The following is a 22,034-nucleotide window of genomic DNA, read 5'->3' as shown; positions in this document are numbered from 1 at the left end:
CCCTACATACATAAGGGAATCGAGGTTTGGAACCCCTTTTCTATTCGAATGATAAAATCTGAGCACTCACCGAATTGGTAAGACATACGTGTTAATCCAATCCATAAGATTCATTCATTAAAAAATTTACTAGTGTGAAGACCACGCAAGATTGTGCTATCTCCTTGTCCAGCCCTACAAAGTAAGCTCTCAAAGTCCTACCTTATTCTTTTTTGGTATATTAAAAAGTCTGCAACGGAAAAACCTACAACATGGATAGAAATAATTAGCAACTCCCTACCATATCCAAACGTGAGTTGGTTGAAGGGCCCAAAAGTCTTAGTCGTTTAGAGGTTTTAGGATATAAATAGACATGATTCATTTCAGATCCATTACAAATTGATCTAATCTGATCCCTGTGTGTGGGATGGGCTAAGAGAGATCAGTCAACCCATGTTAGACATTGCTGGAATATCTTTTTTAAAATATATGAATTGAGATGAGCATGAAGGATAAATGTGATTGGTGTGAGTAGATGTGGTGGGTTGAAGGGTTTTTATAAAGATGTATGAGAAAATTAAAAGATTGGATAAGGATACGTGACGCAATGTAAATGATTGAAAATCTTATATAAAATATGAGCTAAATTATTAATGGATAGTGACAAGTGAAGTCACAGAAATGATTTAAAATCTCATCGCAAATCTAAAGCGATAATGACACGTGGAAGATAAAATTAATAAAGTATAAAAAAAAAAAAACAAAAGAAAAAAAAATATATATATATATATATATATATATATATGTAGATAATAAATAATTGCTGTAACAATGAAAACGGATGAAATTGTATAAAGACTTATTTTTAAGAGTGAATAGTAATGGCTTTGTAACGCAAGCGGGATGAAGACGCATGAGGCGAGGTGAAAGTGGAGTAATTTTTCGGTGTACCCGGCACACCAAATTTTTTTGGTGTACCCTCACTCATAATGGTGAGGGTACACCAAAAAAATTTGGTGCACCCTCACTTTTTGTACACCAAAAAAATTCTAATGAGTGAGGGTACACCAAAAAAATTTGGTGTACCCGGTACACCTAAAAATTTTCCGTGAAAGTGGGTATAAGTTGAGGTTTTCGTCCAAGTACATGAGCATAGTAATAAATAGGAAATCATTAAAGGAAGAGATTTTTTTTTTTATTTATAAAAATAAGGATTAGGTGTAGGATTCACACGACATTGAATTTTAACAACTCAAATTGTCTATTTTCTAAATTGTACCTCACAGATCATCCTTCCAAAATATTAGCCAAAATGGAAATGTTTAAGACATCTAATTGAGTTCAAAGAAATTAACGAATATTTTGTTATATAAGAAAGAATAAAAATTTATCTTGATAATTAAATAGGCAAATGATTTCAGATTGAGTTGAATTTTTGTAAAGATATCTATGAATTGAGACTTACAAAATAGAAAATTCGGATCGTTAAAGTTCGATATTGAGTAAACCCCATACCTAGTCCTCATTAAAAATATAAAAAAAAAAAAAAAAAAATCCCTTTGCATTTCTTATATATAAAGCCAGAGCCCCCAATTTGGGCCCACGACTTCGACAAAAGTATAGGACTAAATTGCCCCTCAACCAAAAAAAATCCAAAAGCAGCCCAATATATCGATCAAATAATGCAGGGGTAATTTGGTAATAATAAAATATAATATAAATATTAGTGAGGAGAGAGAAGAATAAAAAAAAAAAGAATGAGTGAAAGCCGATGGTGCCCATGTGAAGGGGAAAGAAAAATATAATAAAAAATTAGGAAAATCATGAATATTGTGTTCAAAACATTTTAAGAGACGTGTAATGCCGATTATAAAAAAGGTCTTTCGCATGCGGATAATGATGTGATTAAATAAGTTGTCAAATGATTGTTTTTTATTTTATTTTAACAAACAATATTATCTAGAAAGGGGTGGGTTTAGCCTGCTAGCAATAATGTGATTCAATCAGTTATTTATTAAATATTATTTTCTTTATAAAAAAAGTTTTTGCACGCGGATAATAATGTGATTGAATTAATTGTCAAATGATTGTTTATTTTATTTTATAAACAAATGATATTATTTACACTAAGGGGATGAGGCGCGAGCTTAGCCTCACAATGAGTTAGCAATAATGTGATTCAATCAAATATTTATTAAATATTATTTTCTCTATTCTTAATGTAAATTCTATGGCAATCTATTTTATTATGTGAATTCAGCTGTTTTAATTGGTTTACGAGGGTTTCTTCTAGCATGGTCTAAAATTATTCATTTACTTCAAATATTTGACATTCCTTTTGTTAATTTACACATATAAATACATTTAAAATATATAAATTACACGTAATACCCTGGTGATTCAAAAAATACTTTCTGCGCATCTGAGCACGGCTAAGCTAATAAATAAGCCAAATAGAAAAGGGGCCAAATCGAAGTAGATATACAAGAATACGACGCGGTTAGGGTTTGGCTCGTCACACAGTACAGGCAACAGAGATTGAGAGAGAGAGAGAGAGATTGAGGGAGAGAGATGGCAGGAAGGAAGACTACCGTATATTCGTGGGAGGGTTGTCGTGGGACGTGACGGAGCGTCAGCTGGAGAGCGCTTTCCAACGCTTCGGCAAAGTTATTGAAGCTCAGGTACCCTCAAATTTTTCCTAGCTAGTTCTTCGATGATTAATCTTCCAATCAACGCGTAATTATATGTAAACCCTAATTGTTACCAATCCTATTACCTGTTAATTGTGTCAATTGAAAGAGGCATGCGTTTTTAGGCTTCAGCTGCTTTACTTTGCTTGCAAACTATTGGAAAGATCTTATCCTTTTAGTTTTTGGTCTGAATTATATTTGAATTTTTGGTTTTAAGAGGTGAAAAAAGTCCCAAAATTTTCAGTCAGTTTCAGGCTTTAATTTGACCCTATGTTTACATTTAGTTGATGTTTAGAAGGAAAACAGTCGAAATCTTTGTTGCAATAAATTAATTTTTTATCCTGCCTGCCCAAGATATTTGAAGTACAAATTGGTTGAACATTCTCCGAAGCTTTTGGTTTTGATGCAGGAAGTTCAGACAATGATGGTACATGGCTATAATGCATGTTCATTAATTGTTTGATTGATCCTGATTATCGATTTTCAGATCATGCTCTTTCCACGTGTTCAATGAGCTTGTTATGCCCAATTGTTTTTTGTATGAAGTGCCCTTCCTGAGCGAACACGAATGTAACAAATAAACTACTCACTGAGATATTTAATTGTCAGTTGTGCCATTCTGACCTCAGGATATCTTCGGTTGTACATTTATAAGGAGCGTTGATATTTAATTCTATGTGTGTAACTACGGTTACTTATGTTTATTTTGATTTTATCCTTTTCTTTTGATAGTTTTTGTTGTCCTCACTTTGTATTAATTCTCCTTATTTGTTTTCATGTCTTTTTGGAATGACGGTTATGATCTTTTGGTGCTGTACGTGTATGGGTTTTCGTAGAGATATTTTTGTTTGAGTGATTGCATCGAGTTACTGAAGCTTGATAAGATTTGTTGGGACTAGTTATAGCTGATGGTTAGAATAAATATCAAGGCAAGAAGTATAACACAAACAGATGGTATCTGGATGCGTGGAATTGAGTTCAAGGCAGCCCAGTAAATTGCTTGCTTGGTCTCATCTGCTGTATAGGAACAAAGATTTATTGGTGAAAAGATTTGTGGTTGGGATCCACAAGATTTATTGATGAGAAGATTTGTGGTTGTGATAGTCTTGGAAATTCGGAATATAAGTAAGGCTTTGAGGGTGGGCCCACTAATCATCAATTCACAAGATATGGAAACTTTGAGAAATTTATCTTTTTTGTAGGAGTATGATTCTGTTCGGATTATGTGGCTCTGCAGCCTTAAGTCTGACATAGTCATTGTCTAAATCAGAGTTTTGTTGTCTCTTGTTAGTTGTTCTTCAGATGTGTCAAACTCTTGATGCCTGATCTTTTAGTTATGGTCCTCATGGAGGTCTGCCAGATATCAAATTCGAGCTTTATTGGATGAGGCTGCGAAGTATCAAGCTTAGTTACTTTATGTTTGATACAGTTAGTCTGAGTTAATCACTCTAAACTGCGTTTTTCTGGCAATGGGGTCCTCTCATCAGCTATTGTGGAGTGCTCATGAAGTCTGAGCCTTCTTTTCAGCCTTGTGAGTTGAATTTTGTTTGAACTAGTTCGAAACTTTTTTATAGAACTTTATTATTATTTTTCTTTTGCGGGGACAAGAGATTATGATCAATTTCATTGTCATGTTTTTGTGGGTCAATATGTTTATCTAGTGCATTATGAACTCAACCATCTACCTGGTAGAGTCATTTACATAGTCCACACTTTCAGTCTGGTCACATCACTTGCGGGCACATTCATGCAATCCATTCTGTGGATCTTATGAGACATCATCAGGATCAGTAGCGTCTTTGCAGTTTCGGAAACAGTGTTTAATTGAGGCTCAGTACATTTGGGTTTGCATGGGCAAGATGAATTCAGCAACATCAACACTCACCAGATATCGATGCTGCCAGTTCATCAGCAGTTCGAGTATTGATTTAAGATTTGATAACTTTGGTGGAGTAGTACTTTTGGCTACCTTGGAATCTGAAACTCCTGAACCTGTTCAAGTTTGTAGTCAGGGTATATGGAGTAGGCATGGGCACACCTTTCTTTTTCTCTCTTTCCTCCTACCCATTGGCATTTCATCTTTGGGAACTGTGGTGGCAAGTTTTTAATAGGCGATCGTATGATAATTGCAAGTACTTAAAAGTTGTCGGAATATCTTCTATCAGCAAAGGTTGTCCGAACGTCTTCTATCAAAAAAGGTTGTCAGAACATGGATCTCCATGGCTCTAGGGTATCTTTTATGAGTTTAGTAGGTCTAAGTTTTCTGGTTGAATGGGATAATCAGCATTGTCATCAGTTCTGCTATTTTGAGCTGATAATTGGATGGAGCACCTTTGCTGTCTTTGACTGATTTTTGTGTTTTTTACGAAATTAATGAAACGCTATGAGAACGAGTGATATGGATCGAGTCGGGCATAGTCTGCAAAATGAACACAGTTTTTGAGGTATCTTTTTGTGCTCTATGTGGTTTGTTTTGAATAGTGGAAAGATCAAACATTGTGATTGCTGCCTTTGTCTAAGTGATCTGCATAGCTTTGTTTGGGGGAACATTGTTTTCGCGAATACAAGATGGATGCTTGCCTGGTGTCTGCGGTGTTATCCTAATTTCTGGCAGTCTTATGTTGGGATTAAAGATCATTGAGAAGTTAACCTTATCACAGATATACTGCTAGCACTGATGGCCAATTCAACTTGAATGTTTCTGTTTGAGAGTAGATACATTTGACTTTGTGGTGGGCTAGGTATCAGTTTATGCTGGATCTAATTTATTGGATTTTGTGGGAAGTCAAGATCAGAAGTGATGGATTCCTCTGTATTTATCAGAATTTTTTTCACATTGAAACACGGTTCAATCTGTTATCCATAATAACAAGGAGAAAGTAAGTTATCAACTTGTTAAATTTTAATTACCAGTTAGGATGCGTGCTAATATATATTGCTAATCCATATCTCATTCTTAAATTTTGCGTTCGTACTGTGTGTTCCCTGTCTATTAATTCTTCTTCCAGCTTCTCAGCAATTGAACTCTGGCTGGGTGATGCAAGTTGCTTTTAGTTTCTCGTTGTGGACTCCTGGGAGTAGTTGATAGATTACTGTCTCACTTTTGGTTAAAATGGATGAATTTCATTTATATGAAATGGCTAATGTGGTACTTTTATAGATCATGATGGAACGAGAGACAAACCGTCCCCGAGGTTTGGGTTTATTACATTTGGAGATCGGCGAGCAATGGAAGACGCAATCCGGGAGATGCATGGGCGGGAGCTGAGTGATCGCATAATCTCTGTGAACAAAGCTCAACCCAAAATGGGAGGGGGAGGAGCTGGAGAGGATTCTGACCATGGCTACAGAGGAGGTGGCTACTCATCTGGTGGCAGGAGAAACTATGGGGGAGGAGATAGACCTGTAGGACAAGATGAATGCTTCAAGTGTGGTCGACCAGGACATTGGGCTCGAGATTGCCCTTCAGCAGGAGGCGGAAGAGGCGGTGGAGGTTCGTTCTCATCACATTCTAGGTTTGGGGCTGGTGGCCGTGGGGATCGCTTTGGTGGAGACCGTGACCGCTACATGGATGACCGTTATGATGGAGGGCGCTATGGAGAGAGGGACCGTTTTGACAGCAGAGATGACAAATATGGTAGCCGTGATCGCTATGCTAGCGACAGGTATGAGTAGTGCTTAACCGCTTGTTCCTTTTTCTCACTTGTGATTGCTCTGAATAGTAGTAAACAAAATCCCTTTTACTCAACTTTCGCCACTTTTCCTTGCAGGTACCCAGCCGGTGATCGTTTTGCAAGTGACAGGTACGGTGGTTCTGATCGTTATCCTCAAAATGGTTATGGCAAAGATAGAGGGTATGATAGGGATGGTGGCGCAAGAGGAGGCGACAGGTATGCAAGCGGAGGGCCAGCTAGAGGCGATAATTACAGAAGCAGGCCTGGTCCTTATGACCGCCCTAGCAGGGGAGGCCGCCCATCTTCCTTTGACCGTTACTAAATGTTGCTGTTGGGTGATTCGGCTGTTTTCATGAGACTTGTAGCTGTTTTAGCTTATAATCTTTTAGGTTCTTGATGTGGGATGTTCAGATTGCAATTTTAATGTAGGATTGATGGATGATATGCATTTTAATTCAGTATTTTCCATTTGGGTTTTTACTGGCCTTAATTTTGTTCATCGTCAATCATTTTAGTTCTTTCGTGGAAAAACTCTGTTAAATAAAAATACCTTACTTTTTGTCAAATCTCATTGTTTATTAAATTAAGGATATTTTTGTTATTTTAGTTCTTATTATACAAAGATTATTCACAGAATGATCAAAATAAAAGTGAAGGGGTATATCAATCTAAAAAATCGTTGTTTCGTTAAAAAGTCAAAAAGCCTATACCTTTCAATTATATTTAGTACACTCTCAACCCCCGTCTTTCTGATTGGCTGAGAACCAAAAGAATTAACATAAAAAGAAAATGAGGTCATTTTCAGGAAAATCGGCACTAGATATCTATTAAACACCAAGAACTCTTCTTTTTTTTTTTGGTGTACACACCAAGAACTCTTTTATTGCACAAATTGACATGGTTTTGCCTTCCGTCTCTCTCCTATTTCTTGTTGAGTTCCATACCATATGCTTCTGTTTTGAATATTTAATCCTGCGGACGTCAACATTTGTTTGAATCTTATGGTAATATTTACAATTAAAGGTGTAATTTTTTTTTTCATCTCAACCAAATTCGAGGACGGAGGTGTGATTCAGTCGGAATAGTCAATGATCTCCGACTAAGAGAGAATGGGGTTGATTGGGGGGTGTGTTGAATCTGAATTGAACCTATATATCTCTGGGAAGGAGAATAAAATCATTAGTGTAGTTCTAAGAAAGAATGATTTGATGAGTGCGCATCTTGAACCATCATTGTATAGGCGTATAGGAGATGAGTTCTCTATGCACATAGGTCCATCATTGTGTTTGGAGGGAGATGAGCCTATTTTAGGTGTGGAGAGAATATGAGAGAGACATATTGATTAGAGAGATAAATGCCCAAGCTAGGGTATTTAAAGAGATCTTCAAAGTCCTTGTAGGGAGAGTAATCCTGATTAAATCGGGAGACTATCTAGGAGGAAATTTAGGATAAGATATCTAATCCTCCTAGGATTATGATTACGTTGCCTAATTCCCAAGATATTCTAATTTATAGGGTTTAATTACTTGGGAGAAGTAATACAGTTTGCCAAATGCCTGACTAGTCAGCATGTTGGAATGGCTTACTCCGACTATGATTAGGAAGCCTGACTAATCCAATCATCTGAATTTCATAAGCTATGGGCATTCCGGTCCTTCTTGCCACCCAAGAAGACAATTTATCAATTCCAATCTTTTCCAAAATGGAAGATTAGAATAGAGATTTTTTTTTTTTTTTTTTTTTGCATGTCGAACCCGTTCTAATTCACTCAAAATGAAAAATCAAATTTTCTCTTCCTTGAATATCTCTATTCATTCCAATCAAATTTTCTATACCGAACGAGGCAATCTACCACTAAATTTACCCAAACTACGGGAATGAAAATTCAAATTTAAGGCAGAGGATTTTCCTATTACTTGACTAAGGTCGTGCCTGCATGTACCTTACAATCTAAGTCCCTTATACTTTAAGGGACTAAGTTTCCCACTGTGAGTAGGGCACGAAGTAGCAAAGTAATTGAGAAATTTTGTCTAACAATGGACAAACTCATAAATTTTAGGATCTTGATGTATAGCAATAGCACCAACCCCAAAGTCAAGAGGCAGCTTCTAGTAATAATAATATTATGTTATATATGTTATGTGATGTAATTAATTAAGATGTGATAAATTAGAGGAGTTTAGAATATCGGCATGTAGGTAATAGTTTTCTCTCTTATTTCTCTCTCAAATGTGTAAACGCATGGACTAAGATATCAGCACATGTGTGTGTGTTTGGTTGCTACTTTTGCTGGCATGAAAGAGATGAATACTAGAAGAACAACTTACATGATAAGAGTACACTATGCATTATAATAAGAGCATGTGAACGAAAAATTTATACATATCTTTATTTTATTGGCACGGAAAGCCACAGTAACGGTGTGCTTGTGTCACATAAATCCTTCTCAGAAAGTAGAGATATGTAGCTATAGCGACATTGATGATTGACCTATACCTTATTGCAAAGCATGCAATTCTAATTTAGTTCTTGTAACTTTCATGTGTATGAATCTTCTACTTGTATTTATGTTGAATGTAAGAGCTTGATGACGGACATACATCAATTGAATTTTCCTGTTGTCCCTATCCTACAAACTTTTTTATTCTCAATATGAAGGCGGCCAAAGTTCTGATACAAAGAGTAAGAGTCGAACTCTTTCGTTATATCCAAAAAGTGTATGTTGAAGGCGGCCAAAGTTCTGATACAAAGAGTAAGAGTCGAACTCTTTCGTTATATCCAAAAAGTATATAACATACATCTTTTTATTAAATCTTTAAGTGAATGCTCATGCCAAGCGTTGTTGGTGGAATTGGATACAATGACTATTTTTAAAGAATATCAGCCGTATATACAAGTCACCTTCCAAATCTTTTGCTTAGCAGTATTTGTATATGTACCTTTCTCCCTTAATTTTATTCAAAATCGATCAATTTGATAAATTAGAATATCATTAGAAGTAAGCAGATATTGTCAGCCTGGGCCTCTAGCAACTTTGAATAGTAATCGTACAAGAGTAAGAATCCAATCTATCAAGATTATATATTGGATTATGTCCAGCATATAGTGATTAAGTTTCTTAATTACTGTGTCATCAATCATTGGTAGTTCATTTGGAATAATATAATTCGTTAAGGTAATGAATATGTTATGGTGATTTTTTCTTTTAACATATATTGTTAGATATTGACATATCACGGAATGATCAAAATGTCTAAGGTGTGCAAATCGTAAACCATTTTTGTTGGTTTTCTAGTCAGGAATAAAGAGTTAAGCCAAATTCAGTAGAGACCGTTTTGGCTAAAAAACCGATAAAATTACATGTATGTACTTTGTTCATTTGGCCGACCCTTGTGCTAAATACAAGAAGGAACTGGGGAAATTTTTTAGCTTGACAACATTAGGGTACAGACAAGCAACATGTGATTAAAAAAAATTAAACAGAGAGGCAAAATCAACCAACTCCAATACCATTTTGACAATTCTTTCTTATTGATAAGACCAAATTTATAAGAGGGTTCCTCTCTTTCCTATCTTGAACAAGAAAATTTATGTTTTTCTGTGAACGGTAAAGTTGATATGTTTCATTTTAGAATTATACCAGACAAAACACATATATGTATTGTAATTTAAATAACATAATAATAGGATAATACTTACATACCCCTATTACAGGGATGAGTTCATTCCCCTAGTTACTCATGACATCTTCACCTTGCATACCCCTCTTACTATTTTCTTTCCAAATTTGCAATTCACTCCTCATTTACTTGAAATTATTTTATTCTAGGTCAAATAAGTGTTTGTTGTCACTACTCTACTTTTGTTTTTCATTTTTTAATTGCTCTCACACACTCCCTTTGCATCCATCTATTGAAACCTCCGATCCACCAACTTCTTCACTACAACAAACTTGTGAGAGACTGCTGGTGCAGTTCAGAGGGATTAAAAAACCATGTTGATTTCTGGACCTGGTGGAGGATGGGAGTGGAGTAACACCAAAACCCTAACCCTCCAAGTCCTTAATGGGCGGTGGTTCACGGTGTTTGCTTCCCTCTTAATCATGTCAGCCTCTGGCGCCACCTACATGTTTGGTCTTTACTCCAGTGACATCAAATCCGTGCTGGGATATGACCAAAGTACCCTCAATCTTCTCAGCTTGTTCAAGGACTTCGGGTCCAATGTTGGTGTCCTTTCTGGTCTGATTAACGAGGTCACACCCCCATGGGTGGTCCTATCAGTGGGTGGAATCCTCAATTTTTTTGGTTACTTCATGATTTGGATGGCCGTGACCAAAAAAATTGCTAAGCCTCAAGTTTGGCACATGTGCATGTACATTTGTATGGGTGCAACTTCTCAGTCTTTTGCCAATACTGGATCACTTATCACAAGTGTCAAGAACTTCCCGGAGAGCCGCGGCTCCGTTTTGGGGTTCTTGAAGGGATATGCTGGCCTAAGTGGTGCTATATTCACACAGTTATACTCTGCTTTTTATTATGACGACACCAAGGATTTGATTTTGTTGATTGGGTGGCTTCCTACTGCCGTTTCTTTTGTTTCTCTTAGAACAATTCGGATTATGAAGGTCATTAAGCATCCCAATGAGCTCAAAGTGTTTTATAATATGCTTTATATCTCACTTGGGCTTGCTGGATTTTTAATGGTTATGATTATAATCCAGAAGAATGTTCATTTCACTCAAGGTGAGTACGGTGCTAGTGCTGCCATGGTTATTTTCTTGCTTGTCCTCCCACTTGCTGTGGTTATTTTTGAGGAATTCAAGATCTTGGAAGGCAAGAAACTCGGGTTGAATGGCGGTTCGGACTTGAAAATAGTTACTGAAAAGCCAAAATCAGAAGAAGTTAGCGTTACATCTGATCTGTCACGGTCCAAGGAAGCGCTCACCACCACTACCACAGGGACTGAACCGTCATGCTGGAAAACTATGTTTAGGCCACCAGATAGAGGTGAGGACTACACCATACTCCAAGCACTTTTCAGCATTGACATGCTTATTCTTTTCGTAGCATGCATTTGTGGTGTTGGAGGCGCATTTACAGCAATAGACAACTTGGGTCAGATTGGAGCTTCTTTAGGGTACCCTAAACACAGCATAAGCACTTTCGTGTCACTAGTAAGCATATGGAATTATTTGGGTCGGGTGGTGTCGGGTTTCGGCTCTGAAATCTTGTTAAAAAGATACAAATTCCCTCGTCCTCTAATGCTAACCCTAACCCTCTTGCTCTCTTGTGCTGGCCACCTTCTAATTGCCTTGAATGTCAAAAATGGTCTCTACGTAGCCTCCGTGATAATAGGGTTTTGTTTAGGTGCTCTGTGGCCTCTACTTTTCGCCATAATTTCTGAGCTTTTCGGCCTCAAATACTACTCGACTTTGTTCAATTTTGGGGCATGCGCTAGCCCGGTTGGACTATACTTGCTCAATGTGAGACTCGCCGGGCACATATATGACAAAGAAGCCAATAAGCAGCTTGCAGCAAAAGGGCTTGTGAGAGAAGCAGGTGAGGAGTTGACTTGCGTTGGGGGAGAGTGCTTCAAATTGTCCTTCATCGTGATTGCAGCAGTTACATTATTTGGCACATTTGTGTCGCTGATTTTGGTGATGAGAACGAGAAAGTTTTACCAAAGTGACATATACAAGAAGTTCAGAGAGAAAACAGAAGCGGCTGAGGGAGAGATGGCCATGGCTGATGAAAATGGTGTCAAACCATTGGCAACCAATGGAAGATCATAGAGATTTACATGCCATCAAGTCGAGGTAAATAGGGTAAAAAAAGAGTAAAAAAAATAATATGTATATATATATAGACTCGTATGATTTGTAATATTGGAATTTAGTGTGGGATTTTCTTGTTTTTTTCTTTTTTTTTTTTACATCATTAAATTATAATGGCAAAGATTATACAGTTTGCTTTCCCAATTTATCCAACTTGTTTGTAATATAAGGATGCGTTTGTTGTACCAGACTATTTCGGACTAGACTAGCTTCAGAAACTAACCTGGACTGGCTTAGACTAGATTAAGCTGGACTGATTTAGTGAAGCGTTTGATGCAGTGTCAGACTAAGAAGCCGATAGTGAAAATAGTATGGTCCACAGTTTGGTGTTTGCAAATTATTGTTCAATTTTAATTTCTTTCAACCACGAACTAATATTGTACGATTAACAAGAATTAAACCAATATTATACAAAAAAATGAACTCTATTGAAGCAAAAACTTTCAACGACTCAAATTGATAGGCAAATAGAACCAAATTTGCAGTTTAGAAGATGAATGAGCCTTGTATAAGACTTATTGAACATTGGTTACAGACTCCAAATCTTCATCAGCAGTATACATTACAACCAATATGAGCAATTGATACCGATTGCACACAAAAGTCGGATATCCTTGAAAATGGACAGGTGCATGCATAACAGCTTCCAGTGCATCAGTCTTGGTGGCATAGGTCTCGTCCGCAAGGATCACAGGCCTCCTAGAAGACACAGTGCTCAAGCTTACCACCTGAGAGTTCGTAGTGCATCAGTCTTTGTGGCATAGGTCTTGTCTGCAAGGCATAGGTTTCATTCAGCCGTTTGATCTTCTTAATGACATCGCGGTGCCACTCCCTCATGTTGTGATACATATTGAGCCCTGCCACATTCATCAAATAAGGCTCTTCCAAAGTGTTTTGTGATCTCAGAAGTGACCCAAATGCATTGACACCCTTTTCGCCCATGGCTTTGTCTGAAAGCTTAAGATACCTCAAGACACATCCGTCCAGGGCCAAAGAAAATACCTTCGTGACTTGAAGAGCTTGTTCTTCTGACCTTCCTGCAGTATCAAAAACACTTTCACGGATAACAGTAGCTTTCTCATATTGCATCACTTGTAGTAGACAAGAAAAATGCACTACATGATTGATGAAGTGCAGCTGTGGGATAAAAAATGGAGGGTACATGTCACAACAGTTCTCCTGGTGCTTGGAACAGAGTAGCACCCCTAGAATTTTAGCCTCCCGGATCCCATCCATTCCATAATTCACCCCTAGTTATGCAAAAATGAGAGCATTACAGCCATGTTATGAAAAAAAGGGGTCATTCGATCGAAGAGGTTTCCTGAAGCATCCTCACTTTGTCTCTTAGCTATTTCATCAAACAGTGTAGATGCACACAAATCCTTCTTCACAAACTTACCCACAAGATACCAATTAACCCATCCCAAAATATGATAACATCAAATTTCTAGCAAAACGAAAGCAGGGAATGAAGAAAAAAATCACTTCAACTTACAAAAACTTATCAATCAATTCATAAAAGGAAAAATAGCAGATAAATTGGAAACAAATGGGTAGCATGTTTTGTCTTGTGCATCCCATGGAGTTTACAATCAGGACAATCGGGAAAAATAGCGGATAAATTGAAAACAAATGGGTAACATCAAATTTCTAGCGACTTACTTAGCGGGCAATCATCCCCAGGGAGTTTACAATCAAGACAACAACCATCAAATGCCATCCTACAAATCCCACATGTTTCGTCTTGTGCATCCCATGTCCATGAAGCGACAGCGTGCCACCTGCAAGTCCAAAGGGATAAAAGTTAGAGCTCCAAAGTAGATGAAATAGAACATATGCCAGAAAAAAAAAGGGCACATGAAATTTACACTTAGACACATTCACACATGCAGCAATTGATTATTTCCAATTGATTAATGAACATAAAAGATAGAAAAGAGGTAAAAAGGACATACTCTGTTTAAAATCCCCAGCAGATATTCGCAAAGAGAGAAGGGTCAAGAGAAAATAGTTACGATAAAATGCATAATACGTCCATTTCCCATCAAAGATGTTTCAACCTAAACCAAGATCACTGAGCAAATGGGATTGTCAAATTATCACGATCGTTGTTAAAAAGATGATCGCACTGAATCATAAACAGGGGGAGCATATGCTAGAGATTCATGAGTAACATAACAGATATTGATCTTGTGATCGCCATTCGTAACATTAGACTACAATTAAGGTAGTAAAACTCTACAGCTCATTATTCATACTTCCAGAGGAGACAAACCATAGAAATTCAATACCGTCAAGCTGAAATTCTCTCCACCACGATTAGATGCAACGGGTTGAAGACGGGAAAAAAAAGAGCATTACAAAAGCTATTTCTAAATGGTATAAACTAGTAAATTTGAAAGAAAGAACAAAATCAAAATCATAGGAATTCGAAACTATCAAGCCAAAATTCAGTCTACCATATGATTAAATGCAACAAAGTTAATATCTGGGTATAAAAAGTATAGAAAATTACATGAGCTAGTTGCCAATGGTATATAAACTAGAGTAGTTTGAAAGAAAGAATTTTAACATAAACACAGTGAGAAGGATACGCAAGATGTTGACTTTCATCTTCTCCTCCTGCAACTGCAAAACCCCAAAACCCTACATTTCAGAGCAATGAATTAGAACAAATCCCCAATATTCCCAGAATTTCAGTAATTTCAAATTCGATATTTCGATTAACTGATTGTAAAACCCCAAATCTACCTACCCAATACAAACTCCTCGATCAAAACTCAAGGGAGATCGCAAACTGAACCCTCTGGGGACTGAAAAGTGTGGCAAATCACTGCAAAAGTCCGATTCTAATTCCGATTCCGGTTCCCATCTCGAATCGAGGTCTTTGTTCATGATTTAGGGTCGGGGACGGGCGAGAGAGAGAGAACGCGAGCAGATAGCGATCAAAGGGATTAGCTAGTTCCGTGGTTCACCAAGTCTCTCGCTAAGACTGTCTAGCACGGTCCTTAGTCGAGGCGAGCCCGTCTACTCCCACTAAAGCTAGTTCCGTGAAGTAACAAGCACTAAATAACATAGAAGTTGATAATTAAATTATTACCAAACCATTGATGAATGAGATCATTTTCTATTCGTAATATTATTTAGTTTGTAAATTTGTTAGAGAAGAGAGTAGAGGACGCGAGTAGAGAGCGAAGGGATTAGCTAGTTCCATGATTCACGAAGTCTTTCGCTAAAACCGTCTAGCACAGTCCTTAGTGGAGGCGAGTCCGCTTACTCCCACTAAAGCTAGTCTTGTGAAGTAACAAACACTAAATGATATGAAAGTTGATAATTAGATTATTACTGAACCGTTGATGAACGAGATTATTTTCTATTGGTAATATATCATTTAGTTTGTAAATTTGTCTACAGCTACAAGTGTTTGTCCATTCGTTATGGTCCCCAACATGAGGGAAGACCATTTACGGAACTATTGTTTCTTCTTCGTTAACCAAATCATCTTATTTACGAAACTTCAACGGAAAGACACTTGATTATAAAATTTTAATCGAAAATAGATTTGAAATTAATGACACTAAATCAACAACAATAAATGAAATAGTACTGCTTTTAGTGATCAAAATATACCACGAATTCACATTTATTAAAAGTTTGCAACCAATTACGAATTCAAAGAAAATTAAAGATGTAACCAAGCCCGTTCCGGATTCAACAAAGTATGCCACTAATGCAACTGCATTTTTCTTTGGGCCCCTGACATATCCAAAACAACTTAAAACATTAATCTGAGGTTGGTGGCTAATGTACACAAAACCAGTCAACTTGTCCTTTTGTGTCTCTAGCTGTATATCCCATTTTTCCAGCTAACAGAGATTGAGATTCCAATATAATTTATAACAAATGGATACCTGACGACGTATTTTTTGTTTGTTTTCATAATTTCTTTCTTGTTGAACGTTGAAATGAACATATTCAAAGATTCCAAATCTGTCTGCATTCATTGGGGGTTCGGTTAATTTCCATCATTATTCTGTTTGTTGCTAAAGGTCAATGTAATTAAGCAATGCATGTGTGCATGTGTGATTTCTCGGTTAAATACATAAACCTAATCCCAAATTGTGTGTATATTATTAAGTTTTGTTGCTACCAAACTTACCTTATCTTAGAGAAAATTTTCAATGTGCTGAAAACAATGTCTGGTACATTAAGGCGTCGTAATACAATTGATTGAATTTTTTTTCTTTTTTTCTAAGTTTTCAATCAATTATATCCTTATACTTAGTGTCCAAACTCTATTCCCGGCGCATTTAAAAAATTCTCCTTATCTTGATTTGATTTACACGAACATGTGCTTATAGTAAACAGTGCATGCAAAAGTTAAACGCATTGGGTTTTATTACAAATTGAAGAAAAAGAAAAGGGGAAACCAAACTGATGAAATTTCAATGAAGGGTTGACAGCTTGACATGCAACAATGGTGGGATATCCACAAGCTCGATTTTGGTTTCGATTTCATATAAAATCGTACCGAATCAAACCATGCCCATCCTTACTCTTTCTCATTCACTTATGGCTATTTTCTGCTCAGCTAATTTAAAAGACGAAACCACCCATTTTGTTTCTGATATATTTGCTACATATATTTGTTTTCGTTCTATTTCTTTTCATCCATTCGACCAAACCAAGTACACTATTAGTGATTAATTAATAAGCTCTTAGAGAGGACAAAAACAAAAAGAAATCAAGTTTCGAATGCTCTTATTTAAGTGGTTAAATGTTACCTCAGTTTTGAGGATGCGTCTGTATTTTTCATGATAGTGATTTTTTTCAGCTAATACCTAATCGTGGATTACAAGAATTCCACACATATAAATCCAAATTAAGAAAAAATACATAGCAAAGTCAAAGATGTGGTCCTGTCTGTGGAACATCAAATTCACATATCACATCAATAGTTAGTAGTAGACGACTAGTAGTTCATAGATATTAATGATCTTTCTGATTTCTTGGGGTCTGCTCAACTTCTCACTTGATGAACAGTTGTGATTTCAACCAAAAATGCCATAAACAACTCTGCTCAAAGCTCGAGTTCTGCAGCCATCCGCGAACGACAACGTACGCCTTCGATCATCTTCGTTTGCAGCTGCCGCTGTCACCTCAAGGCTGCCTGGCTTCCAACAAGTTGGGTAAACTCATCACTCTTTGGCCTTGGTGTTTAGAGTTAAATTCAAACGAATAATTCACTACGATAGTATGATAAAAGCTAAGTTTGGTGTAGTGAGTAGAAGATGAATTGCTCCTTTGAGAAAACTTAACTATCATATTCTTCTTAAATTGCGGAGACCAGAATAGACTAATTTTCTTCATGTCTAATCTCTTTTACTTCTGTAAAAATGAAAGTTCATTCACTTATACCTTGAATATAGTGTGTTATTCATTTCAATCCAATTCTAGACACAAAATAGACCTTTAATAATGCGCTATATTATTATTTTTTTGTCGAAATCATTTCTCTTGTTTTAAAGTAGTATTTATGTAGATCATGACTTATACCTAATTTATTTTGCATATATTTATTGAAGATGTCCTTGTATGTATCTGTTATCTATGACGTAATTCATGTATATATGAACTACACAGGACTACCAAGTTATGAGTAGCCAAAAACCCTACTAAGAACAAATTGCTAAGCAATTTTCATTGGAAAGCTTATTTTGGATTCCTATCCATGGCATACATTAGAAATGGAAATTTGCCTTTCATTTTTAATATATAATTCTTTCCAGATAAGAAGCCAGCATAATGAAGTGATATGATGATTTTGTACAAGTTTTTTGTGCTAACGCGTATTATAATTCTGGATAAAAACAGGGTTTTCTTTTGAGGAGGCAAAGTAAGCAAAGAGGCTTAGAGAATGGAGGTTCATGGCAATAGCGGTAGTGGTAATGGTGTGAGAACTTGGACAGATATGAAAGGCTTCGCCGTCCAAGTAATCACTGGCCGGTGGCTCATGTTGTTTGCCTCATTCCTAATGATGGCTAGTGCCGGTGCAAGCTACATGTTTGGCCTCTACTCAAACGACATCAAGTCTGTCCTTGGCTACAGCCAATCCACCCTCAACACCATCAGTTTCTTCAAGGATTTGGGGGCCAACATCGGCATCTTTTCCGGCCTAGTCAACGAGGTCACGCCGCCATGGGTGGTCTTATCAATTGGTGCAGCATTCAACTTTTTCGGATACTTCATGATATGGCTAGCCGTGGCCCAAAAAATTGCCAAACCTCAAGTTTGGCACATGTGCTTGTACATCACAATGGGGGCAAATTCACATACTTTCATCAACACCGGAGCTCTAGTCACGTGTGTCAAAAACTTCCCAAGAAACCGCGGCCTCTTAATCGGGCTTTTGGAAGGCTACATAGGCCTAAGTGCAGCTGTAATTGTGCAGATATACCATGCTTTGTATGGTAATGACACAAAGTCCTTCACTTTGTTTGTGGCATGGCTTCCCTCAGCTATTTCTTTGATATTTCTTCGTACCATTCGGATAATGAAGGTTATACCGAAGAAGAAATATTCCAAGGTACTACAAAAATTCTTTTTTATTTCACTTGGACTGGCAGGGTACTTACTGATCATAATCATAGTAGAGCAAAAGGTGAAATTCACACAATTTGAGTACGGTGGGAGTGCAGCTGTTGTGCTTTTCTTGCTTTTTCTCCCACTTGCTGTTGTAGTTGCAGAAGAGTACACTTCTTGGAGGAATAAGACATCTTTAAGTACCGTAAACATCGAAATTTCATCACCAGATTCACCACCTGTGGATCAAATAATTGTAAGCCAAAACAAGGAAATGTTGAAGGTAAAAAAGCTTTCTTGTTGGGAAAATATATTTAGTCCACCGGAGATCGGACAAGACTATACAATCCTCCAAGCAATATTCAGCATTGAGATGTTAACTTTATTTTTAACCACATTGTGTGGCCTCGGAGGCATGCTAACACTGATGGACAATTTGGGCCAGATTGGAACTGCATTAGGCTACTCTTTGGAAAGCATAACCACTTTTGTTTCGCTCGCAAGCATATGGATTTACCTTGGAGAAGTCATGTTGGGTTTTCTCTCAGAAGTCTTTATCACAAAATACAAAATCCCTAGGCCTCTTATGTTCACTGTGTCCCTCTTGGTGTCCTGCATTGGCCACCTTCTCATTGCTTTCAACGTCCCAAATGGTCTCTACGTAGCTTCAATAATCACAGGGTTTTGCTTCGGTGGACAATGGCCGTTGATTTTTGCAATCACTTCCGAGGTTTTCGGGCTTAAGCATTGCTCTACTTTGAACAATGTTGGGGTGATGGCTTGCCCACTTGGTTCATATTTGCTTAATGTGAAAGTCACAGGCTATCTTTATGATAAGGAGGCAGAGAAGCAACTGAAAGCTTTAGGGTTGGAGAGGAAGCCCGGGGAGGGATTAAATTGTACTGGAGGACAATGCTACAAATTGCCCTTCCTTATAATCACCGGTGCGACAATTCTTGGTGTGTTTTTTTCCCTCATTTTGGTGCTTAGGACTTGGAAGTTTTATAACAGTGACATCTATAAGAAGTTCAAAGATGAGTCGATAGCGGTTGAATCTGACGAGGTGGTGGCGACAAACCGGAATGTTGGATTAGTATCGAAGCCGGAAACTGAGACTGGTGTAAGAAGTCCTAGAAACAACCCAGATATTCGAAGGTGAAAGGTGGTACAAGTTCTTAGTTAAACACAAATAGGAATGGTTTTAAATTTTAGCTAATTTCATCTGTCATTGTAATATTATGTACAATCTTTCTTGAACCAGATTATGATATCTCTAATAATTCAGGAACTTGATATTCCTGAACCAAAATGGAAATTGACACTATTTTCATCGGTTTTCTCTGTTTGAACTTAATATTCAATCCCGGTACAGAAATATTGCAGAATGATGCAAGCTAGTGATAGAAAAATGATGTCAGCTACTGAGGCAACGAAGTTGCATACAACCGAAGATATATCATCATGTTTCTATAGCACTACCTCATTGCTTGATCTTTATCACGTGGTGAGTGCTACAAGAATATAAACATGGGAGGATATTTCCCGGAGACAGCCAAGACTTCCCTGCAACTGTGGCACTAGGGTTACAAATTAAGGTGGTACAACTGATGCAGAAACTATAGTGGTTGACTGGTAAAGCTAATGCAGAAACTATAGCGGTTGACATTGAAGCACTAAAGATTGTATTGTGCCCGACTATAGAAATTATTAGTAACGCTGAGTTTGTGAAGAATATTTTGCCCATCATCTTCAAGCCGATGGTGATGTTCATCATCTTATTTATTACTGTTAAATGAGTTTAAAGTTCAAGACATATTTCATGAAAAAATATAAATCTCAAAAATTTAAACTCATCTAATAATAACAAATAAAGTTGTTAACACTAGTGGTGAAGGTGGTGGCCAAAAATCATCCGAATTTGTGTACTGAATGGAGAGCCACCATGACTAAAATTTAAGTGATCAAAAAGAGGAACTTAGTGCTCATAAAAGAGACTGCAAAATTCCATCCGTTCAATTATTTTGGGAAGAGGATCCCCTCATGATCCACTTGGTGGGGATTCTCGAATCCGATGCGTCCATCGTTTATCGTGCGATCAGTTTTCGTCAGATATTGTTCATATTTAATTAAATACAATTATTTAAATAATTTATGACCACACAATGAACAATAAGCACACCAAAATCGAGGATTCCAGAGGTCTCCACAAAGAGGATCAGAAGGGAATCCGCTTCCATTATTTTGAACCATTCCTAATTGTGAACAGAGAAAAAAAAAATTCCAAGTTGCCATCGGTAAACAAATAAAACAAAGGCAAATGCGGCTAATGATGTTAAAGGTCCGCTGGCAAATTAGATATTTTATATTATATATATATTTTTTAAAAGTTCGAAACAATTATAATAATTTAGAGAAGAGTTTTGAGCCCGAAACGTATGAGTAGAAACTCAAGACTCAGTCCGTTAGGATATTGAACCACATGGGTAGATATTTTATAGAAAAGACTCTCAAAAGTGAGACTCTCTAAGAACTTTCTGTTACCTCTTGTGTTTAGCACAATGTTTTATACTATTAACATTGAAATTAACGTCACACTGTAAATTACAAGAAAGTTTATAGATAATCTCACTTTGAAAATCTCTTAACATTTCTCTATTTTACATTGAATGGCAGTGCTCTGTTAATTAATATTTCCACTTATGGACTGGGATTGCTATTCACACTGTCTAGTTCACATTTTCTTTTTCCTTGAAGAATGTAACTCATGTGGGGATGTAAAGAAATGTTGAGATTTATTGCAAGTGATTATAAAAAAATTTGGTTTACTCATATATTACAATATGTTATACCTTCATTATTTGTGGCGTGAGTGGTCCTGGAACTTGGTATCTGCATCTGTTTGCCAAAATTCTTAATATATTCTTACAGATTCATTTACTCAACATAATTAATTTTTTAGGAGATCAAACTGAACTTTTCACCTTTTGATATTATAATGACGTTTTCCAAGTCTCTTTTCATTATTGTGAAGGTCTACCATATTTGTGGAAAAAGAAAAAGAAAAAGATACTTAATCCTTAAAATTAAGGGTGTGTTTTATAACTATTTTACTTTTTTTTTTCTTTCAGTTTCAATCGAAAAATTAAAAACTTGTTTGATAATGATTTTCAGTTAAAAAAAGTTTGAAAACCAAAATTGAAAACTCACCAAACTAACTTTTTTATTTCATTTTTTCAAACAAAAAAAAAAGTATTTTTAAACGGCAATTAGTGCATC

At 36.7% G+C, this 22,034-nt stretch overlaps 4 protein-coding genes across 10 annotated transcripts; 3 read left to right on the top strand and 1 right to left on the bottom strand.

Annotated features, from left to right (window-relative positions):
* Window positions 1-5,829: 5,829 nt before the first annotated feature.
* Window positions 5,830-6,819, top strand: LOC125480142 (glycine-rich RNA-binding protein RZ1C-like). Its single transcript, XM_048590524.1, is given in 3 exon segments — window positions 5,830-5,860; window positions 5,863-6,334; window positions 6,440-6,819. Coding segments are annotated over 3 exon segments (726 nt in total). The 5' UTR covers window positions 5,830-5,832; the 3' UTR covers window positions 6,666-6,819.
* A 3,321-nt stretch (window positions 6,820-10,140) lies between these two features.
* LOC103958473 (protein NUCLEAR FUSION DEFECTIVE 4-like) lies at window positions 10,141-12,170 on the top strand. Its single transcript, XM_048590371.1, has one exon. The coding sequence runs from the start codon at window positions 10,338-10,340 to the stop codon at window positions 12,132-12,134; it is 1,797 nt and encodes a 598-aa protein (XP_048446328.1). The 5' UTR covers window positions 10,141-10,337; the 3' UTR covers window positions 12,135-12,170.
* A 434-nt stretch (window positions 12,171-12,604) lies between these two features.
* Window positions 12,605-15,209, bottom strand: LOC103958407. 6 transcript variants are annotated; one of them, XR_007260581.1, is made up of 4 exons: window positions 14,932-15,209; window positions 14,132-14,822; window positions 13,839-13,957; window positions 12,605-13,213 (listed from the first exon to the last, which is right to left on the bottom strand). XR_007260581.1 is itself a non-coding variant. In XM_048590657.1 (4 exons), exons 3-4 carry the CDS (start codon window positions 13,894-13,896, stop codon window positions 12,876-12,878), a joined length of 609 nt encoding a protein of 202 aa, XP_048446614.1. In that variant the 5' UTR covers window positions 13,897-13,954; window positions 14,130-14,822; window positions 14,932-15,204; the 3' UTR covers window positions 12,605-12,875. The 6 variants fall into 6 exon arrangements, 5 of the variants coding, with proteins under 5 accessions (XP_048446614.1, XP_048446615.1, XP_048446616.1 ...); XM_048590657.1 differs by having other exon boundaries at window positions 12,605-13,426; window positions 13,839-13,954; window positions 14,130-14,822; window positions 14,932-15,204; XM_048590658.1 differs by having other exon boundaries at window positions 12,605-13,426; window positions 14,932-15,204.
* A 1,954-nt stretch (window positions 15,210-17,163) lies between these two features.
* Window positions 17,164-20,082, top strand: LOC103958409 (protein NUCLEAR FUSION DEFECTIVE 4-like). 2 transcript variants are annotated; one of them, XM_048590880.1, is made up of 2 exons: window positions 17,164-17,360; window positions 18,051-20,082. In XM_048590880.1, exon 2 carries the CDS (start codon window positions 18,094-18,096, stop codon window positions 19,915-19,917), a length of 1,824 nt encoding a protein of 607 aa, XP_048446837.1. In that variant the 5' UTR covers window positions 17,164-17,360; window positions 18,051-18,093; the 3' UTR covers window positions 19,918-20,082. The 2 variants fall into 2 exon arrangements, with proteins under 2 accessions (XP_048446837.1, XP_018505687.1); XM_018650171.2 differs by having other exon boundaries at window positions 17,164-17,365.
* Window positions 20,083-22,034: the final 1,952 nt, after the last annotated feature.

This window comes from the organism of the source record quoted next, unplaced genomic scaffold (assembly GCF_019419815.1).
Source record: "Pyrus x bretschneideri cultivar Hongxiangsu unplaced genomic scaffold, Pyrus_bretschneideri_v1 Contig32, whole genome shotgun sequence".
In the NCBI taxonomy this organism is placed as follows: Eukaryota; Viridiplantae; Streptophyta; class Magnoliopsida; order Rosales; family Rosaceae; genus Pyrus; species Pyrus x bretschneideri.
This window is presented reverse-complemented; position numbering and strand designations above follow the sequence as displayed.